This window comes from Lithobates pipiens, unplaced genomic scaffold, assembly GCF_037356315.1.
Source record: "Lithobates pipiens isolate NorthernLeopardFrog02 unplaced genomic scaffold, aLitPip1_a1.2 Scaffold_16, whole genome shotgun sequence".
NCBI lineage: Eukaryota > Metazoa > Chordata > Amphibia > Anura > Ranidae > Lithobates > Lithobates pipiens.
The window spans coordinates 433,925,884-433,941,510 of record NW_027507748.1 but is presented as its reverse complement, the minus strand read 5'-3'; the positions used below and the strand labels follow the sequence as shown (position 1 = coordinate 433,941,510).

Genomic DNA, 15,627 nt, shown 5'->3' with positions numbered 1-15,627 from the left:
CCGGATCGCTCCCGGACGAAAACCGACCGCCGCAGGCACCGGGCGGGGGCCCGATCGGGCCCCCGACCCGCGGGAGGCAAGGGACGTACATGTATGTCCTTATGCCTGCCCGTGCCATTCTACCGACGTACATCGGCGTGCGGCGGTCGGCAACTGGTTAATATTACAATTGTACATTTATGGTAACAAGGGGCGTTACATAGGCAGGCTAATTCTAATCAGGACTCAAAAGAATGCAAAACATGTACTGAAAACATTATTAGTGCTGTGTGCACAGTGAGGGCATTGTGCAATACATATGAAATAGAATACAATTATATACAGAACTTACAAATTTCCATTACACTAGGGACACCAACATTGTTGTATCTTTGATCTTGAAAACTATGGGATAATGGTGTTGTGGTAACTTGCATCAAAAAAATAAATAAATAACAAGCATAATAATATTATTCTTGATATCACTAGAAAATAAAAGCCTTTTAAAATACATTTTGCAGAACTCCATCAGTATCACCAGCAAAGCAGCTTCATTATTATCCCATTAAAGAAGAAGAGAATGTGCGCTGCATTTCGAGATTTCATAATTTGCTGCGTCACGAATGTGAGTTCTCCATTATGAACGCTTCTGGCTCGTCCTTGCTCCCGAGCATGCGTATTTGTACTTTGGACTTTGACGTACACATGCTCGGAAAATCCAACAAGAGACCATTGTCAATGGAAAATTTGAAAGCCTGCCATCCAACATTTGTCTGTGGAAAATCCGACAATTGTCCGATGGAGCATACAAACGGTCGGATTTTCCACCAACAGCCTGTCATCACACAATTCCTGTCAGAAAATCCAATCATGTGTATGAGGTTTTAGCTATCAAATATTTAAAAAAAAGTTATACAACTTTCTATACAGATAAAAACGACATGCTGAAATTCATGACTTGGTTACAGCTGAACTCCAGGTAGATGTAAAAGACACATTAATGCAGCTATATGTTCATTAATACATCTGAAAATGTGTTTTTTTTTTTTTGTTTTTTTTAAGGCAAGAAGTGCAAAGGTCATCTGTAATAATACATTAATCTTTTCTAATTCCAAAAAAGGGCCTTTTGGGACAAACAAGAACAAGTCAGATAGAGGTTATATATTTCACAGAACAAGATTGAAGGTTGCAATGTTTTCTTTTAACTCAACTGGAAAATATTAAGAATATGCTAAACAGCAATCCAGTAATTAAATTATCCACTTTCTTCCAGAAAAGGTATAAATACCGTAATGATGTATCAAAAGTCCTAGAATTTAAAGGAATTCATTTAAGCACTTACACCCCCTTCCTGCCCAGGCCCTTTTTCAGCTTTCAGCGCTATCGCAATTTGAATGACAATAGCACAGTCATGCTACACTGTACCCAAACACATTTTTTTATTATTTTCTTCACACAAATAGAGCTTTCTTTTGGTGGTATTTAATCACTTCTGTTTTTTTTGTTTTTTTTTTCAAAATAAATAAATAAAATATTGAAAAAAAAAATATCAGTTCCCAACAGTGTCCTTGGTTTGAATGTAAACATTAAGTGCACCCATAGATTTGTAAAAAGTCTCTCCATATTGCTCCTCCACAGTACTATTTCTTCAGACTAATTTCTCATGAGAACTACTACAGCACACTAGTAAAGGATCTACCATCACTAGGATGCATTTGTATCATCAGTGATATCTATTGATACAAAACCTACCACTAATAAGGTAGCTGTTTACTTCCAAGTCATTATGGAGGTTATAATATCATATATTATTCTCATATTTATTTTATTTGTATATTAAGAGATTTAGCAGGAGTTTAGCTTTAAATAATTTAGCTAGTTAGTCAACTAAATCCTTTAACTAGACAATCTCCATCACATTCCTGGAGTATAGTTCTGCAGCTTGACCAGCCAAAGAAATGAAAGTGGCTGATGCATAGGAGGAATTTATTGTTCTAGTGAAAAACACATTTTCGGTTGTGCCAGGTCTCTCCTGGAATTCCAGTGCTGATCTCTAGTATCCAGGGATCTGGATTCAAAGCAAACACTTTCAGGAATATGCCTGTTGGCTATTTGTCTCTATTTTTGTTGCTACTGTTTGTAATATACCATAACATCTATGAAAAACTGAAAAAAAAACAAAAAAAAAAAAAACTGAAGTCCTTTAATTACTATTACACCAGCCAATCTTATTTCAGCTGTGATTTGATGGCAGTCAGAAAAATGAAAGACTGAGATTGGAATTTCACACATAATAATTGCACAGCAGTCTATTTTCTCATAGTTTTTTTTTTCTTCTTGCATGAAATAGTTTTTTTAAATGTTTAAAGTCTTTATTGTACATAAATTGGTAATCATTACATAAACCTTATTGTACCAAAAATCGTTACATTTCTGTTCTACTGGGATACCTCATGGACCCCAACAAAAATGTGAGGCAGAAGTAGGTAATATTTAAGAAATTAAAATGTATGATTTTTTTTTGTACTGACTTATACATACAAAATGTTACAAAACATTGATAATATAACTTGCATGTTGTAAATTTATCTGATCATTGTAGCAAAACCTTTAAAGAAATGGAAAAAATAATTTTCAACTGTAAAAATGAAATAAGGCATGGCAATGAAAATGTCACATGTTATGCTTTAGTGAATTGACCCTTATCTATCTGTAGCTGATAGGCTCTTAACTTCCCATGAACAGCCTTAGATATGAAATGTGCTGATTCTTCTCCAGACTACTGCACACACTGACACCTGAATGTATTGTCTTAAGCCTTGTACACACGGTCGGAGAATCCGTCTGAATGTGTCCTATCGGACCGTGTTGTCGGATAATCCGACTGTGTGTGGTATGCATCGGACTGATTCCGTCGGAATATCTGTCGGACCCAATTTTCCAACTTGCTGGAAATATTTCCCAACCAACTGGTTCGATCGGACATACTCCGATCATGTGTAGCAAAGTTTGATCGGACCAAGTGCCACGCATGCTCAGATCAAATTCCTACATCAAAGCTATTGGCTACTAGCCTGAATGTAGTCCCATCGGAACGAAATTACTTCATCACGTTCTGAAAGATTGGATTTTTCGACAACTTAGTCCGACCGCGTGTATGCTACAGTTTCGGACAAGATCCGACGGACAAAATCCGACGGATTTGGTTGTCGAAATCTCCGACCGTGTGTACAGCTCTTTAGTCATGTGACCACTATTGTAAAGCACCAGGGACTGCCATAGTGCAGACATTTCATTAATGTGCTGCCGTTCTAGAGGTACTAAGCCTCATCCCTGTTGGGTGTTGGATGGTGCAGAATGTTGCATGCTGCTTCTTACACGCAGGGGATGTGTATGAATAACAGTTCATACATGGCCCAATAAATATGCAATAAGAAGGAGACGTGTTACAGATCAAGCAGGTGGGCTGCAAATGGCTTTGACAGTTGCATTCAATTAGAATTAGCATAAATATTTCCACAACCAGAAGTGTAATTACAATGATTTCCAAATAATCTTAAGAATAAAAAGAAAATGTTGGATGGATTTCCTGTCCTGTGCAGATAAGACAAACCATTATTATTCAAACAGCTCATACTGTGGTAACAGGTACTGAATTCCAAACAGAAATATGCGCAGATATCCATGCAACATATATTTGTCTTCTTAATTTCATAGAAATATTTGAAAATACATTAATGTTAAAAAAAAACTGGATGGTTCAATAAGTGGAATTATATTTTTGTATACATATTTACCAACATGGACCATTATGATTTTATTTGTTTTCATTTGGTCACTCTAAGGAACTTTATCTAAAATAGTTAAACACTCTTCCCAAAAAAATGAAATACAAATAAAATATTTTAACCATCTTTAAAAACGTGCATTGTACCTCAATTACCTTACTCCTTTGTCTTCATTCCAAACACCTCTTCCTAAGCCACCCTGCAGTGCAATGAATCAAAGTCACAGTTTACTCTGTGAGAGAAGCTAATTTCCTGCCCTGGGGACCTGACTTTTTCCACTGCTCGTTGTCATCTTGGGCACTGGTCCCCTCAGCATCCCTGTAATTTCTCCTGCTTCTGCCCATGAGAACCTGGCTGTTGGAAGTGTCGCCTCCACCAATAGGAAATGTCCACCCATTTTTTTTTCCATACCGCGGCTAGTAAGGAGGGGGGTTGCTAATAATCTGGAGTTAGATTTAACAGAGAAGTTTTGAACAGTTTTTTTTTTTAAATCATACTTGCCTAGCTGGATGCAGCATCGGTCCAATCGATCAAACACCGCCGATCGCTTGGTTCTCAGGGCTCCATGAGCAGACAGCCCCTCTGCACTTACTGGAGCACTAGGCTGTGGAGGGGGCAGGAGCAGCCAGCTTAGTCTCTCAGTAGCTCGCTCAGAGGCTGAGCAGAGTGCCTCTCCAGGCATGTGGGTGGATCCCGACCATATGGTCGCAATCTTTCCTGAGCCTGGACCAGCTCTGTGATGTCAGCCAACAGTGGGCTTCAGCCTGCTGTCTGCTGAAAATGGGTCACAGGAATGCAGAACAAATTGCACTCCTGTAAACCACAGGAGAGATGCAACCAAATGAGCTTTGGTTGTACTTCTCCTTTAATCAAACGAATGGCGCTGTTCTATAAAGTATAATGAATTAAGTTGTAATATGCTTAGTTGCGCTCAAATACAATTCTTAAAACTGCTTGATGTTATCTGTATCTACATTTAACAGATAATCTATTGTAGAAGCAATTCCGAAAACCTCATGCTGCACATTTAAGCACCAAGCCTATACCAATACCTTGCAGTCTCAATATGTCTCTTAGCCTGTGCCTATACCCTGTCTCACATAGGGCTCCCCTGTTTGTGTTGAATTACCCAACTCACATAAGCCCCTTATCTGTGTCTTTTTCCTGCCTCATAAAACCCACCATAGCTGTGCCTATACAATGCCACGTATAAGGGCTTCTTATCTGTGCCTATAACCTGGCTCACTGAAGCCTTCTTGTCTTTGCACTGGCAACTGGTCCATGCCCACATCCTGCTTCTTTCTCAATAAGCCTCCTTGTCTGTGCCTATACTCAGGTGCCTACAAGCCACCTTATCCTTGCACTGGCTACCAGCCTTTGTCTATATCCTTTTGCTGCTTTCCATAAGCATCCATGCCTGTACAGTGGCTATCAGTCTGTGTCTACAGTACCTCTGCAATAAATAAGCTTTCGTGGCTGTGCACTGGCTACACCCATACCCTGTTCTTTCCTTACATTAGCCTTCAGATCTGTGCTCTGGCTAGCAGGCTGCATCCATACCCTTCATTTGCCTCACATTAGCCTCCTGGACTGTACTCTGACTACCACATTGCATCCATAACCCGTTCTTGCCTCACATTGGCCTCCAGGTCTGTGCACTGGCTACTATCCTGTGCCCATATCCTGTGTCTTCTTCAAAAAAAGCTCACTGGCTGTTCATTGGCTAGCAGGCTACAATTATTGCTCTACTTCTGCTTCACAATAACCTCTAGGTCTGTGCTCTGGCCAAGAGGTTGAACCTATACCCTGTCTTTGTCTCACATTAGCCTTTAAAGTGATTGTAAAGGATTTTTTTTTTTTTTTATTAAAATAAAATAAAATTAAAAAAATAATAAAAATAACAAACATATCACACTTACCTCCACTGTGCAGCTCATTTTGCACAGAGTGGCCCTGAACCTGCTCTTCTGGGGTCTCCCCCGTCAGCTCTCGCAACTCCTCCCTGCATCAGATAACCCCTTGGGGAATCTTTCCCGAAGGGGTTGCCTTCAGGGCGCGCTCCCGAGTCCAGCATTTGCGTCCACAGACATGAATGCCGCACTCGGCCCTGCCCCCCGGCGCACGCGTCATTGAATTTGATTGACAGCAGCGGGAGCCAATGGCTGCGCTGCTATCAATCTAACCAATCAGGACATGGGACACCGGCTAGAGCTGGTGTGCTCGGCCCCGTCATGAGAAAATGAGGGTTCAGGTAAGTAAAACGGGGGCACTGGGGGGCTGCTTCACTGCAAGAGGTTTTTCACCTCAATGCATAGAATGCTTTGAGGTATAAAACCACAAAGGTTTACAACCCCTTTAAGTCTGTGCACCCTCTTCTATCCTCTATACCAGGGGTCTCCAAACTATTGCCCTCCAGTTGTTCAGGAACTACAATGCCTCATGTGACGTATAGTTCCGCAACAGTTGGAGGGATGTAGTTTGAAGATCCCTGCTCTATACCCTCCCAATGCTTCAAATAATCCTATCTGTCTGTATATCTTTCATCTTCCCCCTGCAGCACTCTCCTATTTGTACCACTGATTCAGGGAAATGTGAATACATTCTGACCAACAGGCAGCACATTGGGGAGGGCATCCCTGTGCTCTCCCATTCTGTAAGCATGTTTTTTGTATTACAGAACTATGCAATGCAATACAGTTTTGATTCCCTGATTCTGCTGGCCCTCCTCACTGAGCACTGCCGTTCAGAGGATTTCAGGAAGCAGATAAACAGAATAAATAACAACAAATACAATTTTCATATATCTGTGTGGAGTTCAGTTTTAACTTGCTGTATTTCAGTCAGGATCCATTAGAAGATACCTTACAGATTTCATATAGAAAGCCCTTGTACACGCGGTCGGAGAATCCGTCGGAATGTGTCCTATCGGGCCGTGTCGTCGGATAATCCGACTGTGTGTGGTATGCATCGGACTGATTCCTTCGGAATATCCGTCGGACCCAATTTTCCAACATGTTGGAAATATTTCCCGACCAACTGGTTCGATCGGACATACTCCGAACATGTGTAGAGAATTTTGATCGGACCAAGTGCCACGCATGCTCAGATCAAATTCCTACATCAAAGCTATTGGCTACTAGCCTGAACGTAGTCCCATTGTAACGAAATTACGTCATCACGTTCTGAATGATCGGATTTTTCGACAACTTAGTCCGACCAAGTGTATGCAACAATTTCGGACAAGATCCGACTGACAAAATCCAACGGACAAAATCCAACGGATTTGGTTGTCGAAATCTCCGATCGTGTGTACAGGGGCTAATAGAGGGTAGAAGAGGATTTTTTTCCAGCTCTCAGGACTGTGTCTTTCTAGTAACACATTTAATAATTCATTTGATATTATAATGTCGCGTACACATAACTGGACTTTCCAGCAGACTAGGTCCAAGGTAAGTCATTTCATGCAATAGAGCCAGCCTGCCGCAGTATATATGCTGTGGGTGGTCTTTAAGTAGTTAAAGCAAAACCTGAAGCACATATAAAAAAAAAAAACACATTTGAAATGCATGACTTTTGGGGAAACAAATACTCCCCGATCAGGAAGTTAAAACAAAAAAACAACTCTGGATGAAAAACTCACCCAACAACCGACCCCTGCAGTAGTTTTTTTCTACCACTAGATGTTTTCAGTCTTTTGTGTTTAACCACTTCACATCCCGTCTGTGTGCTAGTCTGCCAGACTTTTGAAATGAACGGACTTGCTCACACGGAGAAGATTTTGAACGTGGCTCCAGGTAGATGGGACTAGCGCAGGAAGTCAATGTTGCCGCCTTCATCGGCGAGATTGACACCTCGCTGGCTCCGTCACCTGGCATGGACTTAAAGGGAAAGCCCTATGCCAAAAAAACTGCGTGGGCCCCCCCCCAGGGTCCATATCAGACCCTTATTGGAGCATGCAGCCCAGCCAGTCAGAAAAAGGGGATGGGGATGAGCGAGCGCCCCCCTCCCTCCTGAGCTGTACCAGGCCACATGCCCTCAACATGGGGGGTGCTTTGGGGAAGGGGGGGCACAGTCCCAGCATCCTCCAGGACTGTGACATCATAAGGGGGCAGGGTCACCATGTGACATCACCCGGCGACCCTGTCCCTTGTCCACACTGCATTGATGCAGTAATTCAAGCAAAAGGAGCCCCAATGAAGTATTGAGTGCATACTATACTGTACATGGACATACTTTTCAGAAAGCCAACATTTCTGTATTAAAAATCCTTTTTATTTATTGGTCTTAAGTAATATTCTCATTTTCTGAGATACTGAATTTTGGGTTTTTACTAGCTGTAAGCCATAATCATCAAAATTAAAAGAAAGAAATGCATGAAAAATAAATATTTTATCCTCAAGAAAAACATGACTTAGTAGCTAGTGAAGAAGCCCGTGTTGGCAAGCACAGAGGTAAGACGTTTCTTGTAGTTGGTTACCAGGTTTGCACACATCTCAGGAGGGATTATGGTCCACTCTTTTTTACAGATCTTCTCTAAAGGTTTCTTGGCTGTTACTTGGCAACTCAAAGTTTCAGCTCCCTCCATACATTTTCTCTAGGATTAAGGTCTGGAGACTTACTAGGCCACTCCTGACCTTAATGTGCTTCTTCTTGAGCCACTCCTTTGTTGTCTTGGCGGTATATTTTGGGCAATGATCATGCTGAAAGACCCATCCATGACCCACCTTCAGTGTTCAGATTGAGGGAAGAAGGTTCTCATCCAAGATTTTACAATACATGGCCCCATCCATTGGCCCCTCAATGCAGCCAAGTCGGTCATACCTTTAGAAGAGCAACAGCCCCAAAGCATAATGTTTCCACCTCTGTGCTTGACTGTAGGGATGTTGTTCTTAGGGTCATAGTCAGCATTTCTCTTCCACCAAACACAGCAAGTCCCCCTCCTCAAGAAAGCACATGTACAGTCATGCCAATGAACACCTAAATGATTCAGAGAAGGATTGGGAGAAAGTACTGTGGTCAGATGAGACCAAAATTGATCTCTTTGGCAATGAGTTTGGAGGAAGAAAAAGTCTTACTATGACCATAAGAACACCATCCCTACAGTCAAGCATGGAGGTGAAAACATGCTGCTTTGGGGCTGTTTCTCTGCTAAAAGTACAGACCAACTTTGCCGCATTGAGGAGCCTAATAAATGGGACCATGTATTGTAAAATCTTAGATGAGAACTTTCCTCCCTCAGCCAGAACATTGGAGATCGGTGGTGGAGGGGACTTCCAGCATGACAATGACTCAAAACATGCCGCCAAAGAAAACAAAGGAGTTGCTCAAGAAGAAGTGCATTAAGGTCATGGAGTAGCCTAGTCAGTCTTCAGACCTTAATCCTATAGAAAATGTATGAAGAGAGATTTTATCTGTAATTCCCTGTATGCAGAGGGAAGCATTTTCCTAACACACCTAGCACATAAAAAGTATTGGGGTTTAAAGCGGAGGTCCACCCTAAAGTGGAGCTTCTGCTCATTGGAACCCTCCCCCCCTCCGGCGCCACAATTGGCACCCTTCAGGGGGGAGGGGGTGCAGGTATCTGTACAGGTATCTGCACCCACTTCTGGCGTAGATTCTGCAGAAGCTACGCCCCTTTCCGCTGCCTCCTGGGAAACACACGGATCCCAGAGACAGCGGGGACCATCCTTATTGTGCAGCGCGACTTGCGCATGCGCAGTAGGGAACCGGGAAATGAAGCCGCAAGGCTCCACTTCCTGATTCCCATACCCAAGATGGCGGCGGCAGCACCCGAGAGACGATCGAGAGATCGGCTTCGGGTGCCGACATTGCGGGCGCGCTGGGCGGGTAAGTGCCATTATTTTAAAAGTTAGCAGCTGCAGCATTTGTAGCTGCTGGCTTTTAAAAAAAAAACGGCGGACTCCCGCTTTAAGAAGTATGCCATTACTAATCATCAGTACAGGTTTCCATTGAATTATTCTGGTTGTGTTATTGTAAGGTAAACATACAAAAAATGATCTTACTTTTGATGTATTCAGCAGGTTTGTCCCACTCTGTCATTCGAGTCCCCAATTTCCATATGCTTATCCTACAACAGAAAGACATTTCCCAATCAATCCAAAATAAGACTGGTTTAAAGAAACCTTAAAAACATAAAACAAAATTGCCCTTCACTCTAAATACTTAAAAAATATTGGTGGAATGCTGGATCAGGATTTCAGGGAGTATATAAAAATCTGTTAATATTTAAGGGATAGCTCCACTTTTCTGTATAGCAACTAAAAAAAACAATATAGCATATACTGTACATATTTCTACGCCAGCCATGTTGTAATTTAATGTTATTCAAAATTACCTTTCTTTTTAAATCTGTAACCATTGCAATTTTCTGTAAAATTGAATGCAGCATAGCAACCTGGAGGTGTTCTGTACACAGTTGGTGTAAAGAATACCCTCAGAAATGTAATTTCCTGCTTGTGCAATTGGCTTAATCATTTTTCCAGAAGTCTGCACTAAGATACAAGTCAAATTGTAGGAATCTCCTACAATAGGGATTTATGTTCAGTTGAGATCCTCCCTAAGGGGTAAATACTTCTAAAGGGATGCAGCCCCTGCAGCTTTTCTTTTCAAAAGTGCACCAGCCGATTATAATTAGCCAGATCCTCCCATTCGGAGTCATTTTGCTTAGGGCACAGTGAAACAACCAGCTATTTCTTCAGAGCAACAAAAGGTAGGAATCTGCCACAAAGTTTGCTAATATCCCTTTAATGTTCATTGATCACCCAGAGCTGATAGTTTTTTCTCAACAAAAGTGGGGTTATTCTGTAAGTTAGGAGGCTGCTCTATATGATCATGTGGGTCTGATGAAAAGGTCCCTGGACTGACAGTGGTAAGTTTGATAAAGTAATGCCTAGTGCACACAGGCCAAATGTCAGGAGATATAGTCTGGTTCAATAAAAACCAGCTGACATTTGGCCCGTGTCTATGTCAGCTGGTCGAGCATGCTGTAAAAACAGCAACCAACTTACTTACTCCCAATCAGAGCACTCAGCCAATGGCTGAAAGTTCTGATCAGAGTGCTCTGGCGGGGGGGCCGTCCCCTGGTCAAAACACTGAAGCACAGCTGGGGAGATCGCTGTACTAACGCCAGATCCTTAGTGCAGTGGATCCAACCAAAGCTGTCCATTTTTTTGGTTCAACCCTGGCCAAAAAGCAGCCTCCACAAGATGCCCGCTATGACGTCTCTTATACAGAAAAGCCTAATCTGTACTTACACACTTTATAAAGGGCTAGACTTCTGGACTTTGGGAGCAATCCCTGCCCAACCATTGCATTGAGCCCAGCTTGATAAAGGAGCGCAGCCGTCCTGTCATAGACGGTCTTGCCAGCTCAGGAAACGCGTTGCATCCCCTGTGACGTTACCTCCCGTCGCCCGGAGTTCCTCGTGCGTTCCATGCCTTGGACTAACGCTCACGGCTCTACATCGGCCGGCTCTGCACATCTAATACAGCCCCCAGGAGCGGACACACGTCAACAGGACTCCCCCAGCGCAAGGGATACAGATGACACATCGAGGGTCTCCCTCCCGTTTGGAATCTTTACATTGCCTGTTAATGTACTACCTAATGTGAGTGTTTTTAACCACCTGTGCATTAAATAAGAATTTTACAGTCTACACTCAGAGGCGCCTCTCTCTTTTATCTTTACAGTACTAATTGGGAACCTATTTCAGTTTCCACTGAATGGCTGCCGTGTTTGGACCGTACTTTTACCCCCCCCCCCCCCCCCCGAGAGTGATTAACCCCTTCCCTGTCAGATTTCAGACCTAGTTAAGGAAGGGGTCCTCTCCTTACTTCCACCCCCCCCCCCCCCCCCCATCCCTTTCCATTCCCCCTCTTGTGCTGATTGCACCTATAGCATTATTACTTGCAGCATTATCATTATGCCTTTTAAATATGTTTTTTAAATATTGTGTTTATTAAGTGTTTTTCACTTCTTGAAAAATAGTGATAGGCGGGTGGGTGTTTTTATGAGCGCCATAATACTTGTATATAATTGCATTGAGCCCAGCATGACTACCGGCCTCCTTTCCAATAAGAGTGTTTTGCTGGTTAATTAGGGAGGCAGCAGGTAAGCACGGCTTATGCACCAATCTTAAATTCTAAAAACACCATAGGAAAGTAAAAGTAAACTCAGACGGAGAAAAAAAATATATAGTTTTTTTTTAGACAAGGTAAGTAAAAGCAAACATCTCTGGATGTCTGCTTTTTACAGCAGCAGTTTTAGAGTGTCAAATTGGATAAATGTTTCACTCTAACTTTTTGATGTCTGAGCGACAATAAATTGAAGATAATAGATTGTGCAGCTACATATACACCACCATTAACATGCATAATCCTTTTTGTAATTCACATCTGAGCATTTTAAAACCTTCTGCTACGTTATTTCAACAATAAGACTTGTTAATGGCACGGCACATAATAAATGGTATGCATTTAATGTAATATATGTTAACACACAGAAAACTTGTGAAAAGGCCATTAGATATTGCTTTTAAAGTGTAGGATTCTAGGACTGTAAAATCATATACAGGATTAATACAGTGTTTCCTACACAGATCATTATCTATTGACTCATACGTGACATTATACCTAGGAGTAAACTATGAATTTATTTCCCTTCACTCCATAAACTTTTATATTGCCTTGGCGTTTATTATAGAGGTTAGAACGTAACCACTTGAGTCCCAGCTGCTGTCTTAAAACACTGCTGGGATAGTGGCTATTCATCCCAGAGTATTTTTAAAATAGCGGATGGGCTCAATCACTCCTGCAGACCCCTGCCGGCAATAGTGTTGAAACCGCTGGCCGTCAATGAAGGCTGGGGTCTACAGCACAGCTAATCTGAAACAATTAGCTCCAGGTTTCATATGCTTCTACAGACAGTCCCATAGGAGTGTGCTGTAGAAGCAAATATAAACACAACATATCCATGTTGTTCTTATTCAGGAGTGTAGTGATGTCACAAGTGACATCACAGCATTTCCTGCCAGTATAAAGATTGGGACAGAGCGGAAGCAGCTTTGACCAGCCTCTCCCTATATTCATAGATCATCAGTACAGTGATCGGTTACTGCACAGCTACATTGGCGGGGGAGGGGGTCTGAATTTGGTCTCCACTGACCAGGTCAACACCATCCATGAAAACAAAAGTGCAATAAAAAAATTGTGAAAAAGAAAAGTGTAAAAAATAAAATAACTATAAACCCACAGGTTACAATGGCTTCAGATGATCTGAATGACATCTGCATTTACTGTGCAAGCACCAACACTCATGTTGGTGAATGCAATGTCCTTCAAATTTTTTACATAAACTTGTGAAGAAAATCATTGTTGTGCTAAATTGGGCCTTATTATGTCATAAGATGAAAAGCCTTTTGTGTGTAGCAGCCTCCCCAGCACCCCCTAATACTTACCTGAGCCCCATCTCTGTCCAACGATGTCCACAAATCCCTTGGCTATCTGGGACTCTCCCTTGTGAGACAGCAGCGGTGCCATTGGCTCCTGGGGCTGTCAATCAAAGTCAGTTAGTCAATCGGGAGAGAGAATATGTATAACATGTTTGTTATTTAAAAAACAAAAAAAACAAGACTTTACAATCGCTTTAACTTTAACCACTTGCTTACTGGGCACTTAAACCTCCCTCCTGCCCAGACCAATTTTCAGCTTTCTGCGCTGACGCACTTTAAATGACAATTGCGCAGTCATACAACACTGTACCCAAATGAATGGGTTTTTTAAATGATTTTTTCCCACAAATAGAGCTTTCTTTTGGTGGTATTTAATCACTGCTGGGATTTTTATTTTTTGCTAAACAAACAAAAAAAGATGGAAAATTTTGAAAAAAAAAAAATCATGTTTTTATACTTTATAAAATTTTGCAAACAGGTAATTTTTCTCCTTCATTGATATGCGCTGATGAGGTGGCACTGGTGGGCACTGATAGGCTGCACTTATGGGCACTAATAGGCACAGTTAAGGCGGTACTGATGGGCACAGATAAGGCGGCACTGATGGGTGGCATGGATGGGTGGCATGGATGGGCACTGATATGTGGCACTGATAGGTGGTACTGATGGGCGGCACTGATGGGCAGTGATCAGTGCTGCACATCAGTGCCACCTTTGTTGAGGCACTGATAGGTAGCACTGTGGGCACTGATGGGTGGCAATGTGGGCACTGATGGGTGATGCTGGTGGGCACTGGTAGGTGGCACTGTTGCCTACTGCTAGGTGGCACAGGTGGGCACTAAGGACTACTAGGTGATTACCGGCTTTGTTTACATCACGTGATCAGCTGTCATTGGCTGATAGCTGATCACGTGGTAAGGGGTTGGGTTGCTGATCACAGAGCGTGGCGCGTGCCCTGCAGGGGGCGTGCAGGCCGCTCATGCACGGGACGACATCAATAGATGTTGTCCCGGAAAAACAGGTCCGCGCAGTAGCCGTTATTTGGCTATAGCACAGATCTGTAGAGGTTAATTAGATAATTTAACCAGCAGACTTTGTTGATTATATTTTATAGTAAATATACGTTGGTGTGCTGACTACCTAAATGTTGTATTGTAACAAAATTACAGGAAAATGCACTTTTTTAAAATTGTTTACCATTTATTTCCAATAAAAACCAAGGGAGTAAAAATATATGTATCCAAATTTTCTACCAAACTAAAGTCCTATCTGTCCCCAAAAAAGTTTGATAATATTTTAGAGTAGACCACAAAAACTAAAAGATATAAACATGTAGAACTGAAACAGCAGAAAAAATGCTCTGGGCCTCAAGAGGGGGTTTAGGAAGAAAAAGACTTGAGGACTCAAGTGGTTAAGTGAAAAGCTTGCCTTTTCAAATGATAGCATACAGAGCTATTCCAGAGTGCAATATCAATGCATTCTTTATTTTTGTGCTTTCAGATGGACTAAATACAACATAACAGATTGGAGAAGTGGGTACTATTGTATAGTTCCTAAATATCTCTTCGTTGTGCCAAAAGGAACTTCAGACATAAGCACACTAATTAAACTATCAAGCCCTAGACTTCATTCTACAATTTCACTGCAGTGAATATGAAAAAAAGATAAACTTAAGTGGAAGAATTTGGCAGGAAACATATTACTGTTCATACATAGCTTCAGCCAATTAAATCAGTAAAAATCGTTAAGAGGCAGAAAAAAAAACACATCACTTGCGCGTTCAGAAGAGGAAGGTTTGGGTGGAAAGAAAATACAAAACGTGCATTAATGTATATCACAAGACACGTTTAGGTGTGTTCACGTGTTATTGCATCCTAATGGGCAGAATAAATTAATATTTTGACCAACAGAGCACATAACGCCAAATGTGTGAGCATGCATAAACATGCATTTACATAAAAGCATGTATAATTTCTACTCTCTTAATTTGGACTACAAACACTTCCTTGTCTCCTTATGTGGTGCTCTATAGGTCACAGAAGATTGCTGGGAAAGATGAGAACATTGTTTGAAGTATCATTTCAGTGCACAGGGAGTTACAGGGACACTGGAATTCTGGCAAAATAAACAGATATCATACTGCAGAATTGTGTACACGAGGTAAAAAAGTATGACTTGTTTAATTTGATGCAACCTTCAAACCTGAAATAGCAGGTTGGATTGCTTGTAGGTTATTTGGCTGCAGACTCTTGCTTACCAGCCTGGTGGGCAAAGACAAAATTCCTCACTTCCCTGGCCATCAGTCTCACTCCAACCACCTCTCTTCATATACTCTTTCTTCCCAGGCTGCTGTGTGGGGCTAAAGTTCCAGCCACAACTGTGGCCAATCAT

The 15,627-nt window shown here is 41.8% G+C and overlaps 1 protein-coding gene across 2 annotated transcripts in view; it reads right to left on the bottom strand.

Moving 5' to 3' along the window:
* ST6GAL2 (ST6 beta-galactoside alpha-2,6-sialyltransferase 2) overlaps positions 1–15,627 on the bottom strand; it is a 235,891-nt gene that overhangs the window by 149,005 nt on the left and 71,259 nt on the right. For both annotated transcript variants that reach the window (XM_077482626.1, XM_077482627.1), the window contains exon 2: positions 9,791–9,855. Coding sequence is in view for 1 of the 2 variants with exons in the window: in XM_077482627.1 (XP_077338753.1) it covers positions 9,791–9,827 (37 nt within the window). In the remaining variant the exon portion in view is untranslated. The remainder of the gene's footprint in view (positions 1–9,790; positions 9,856–15,627) is intronic.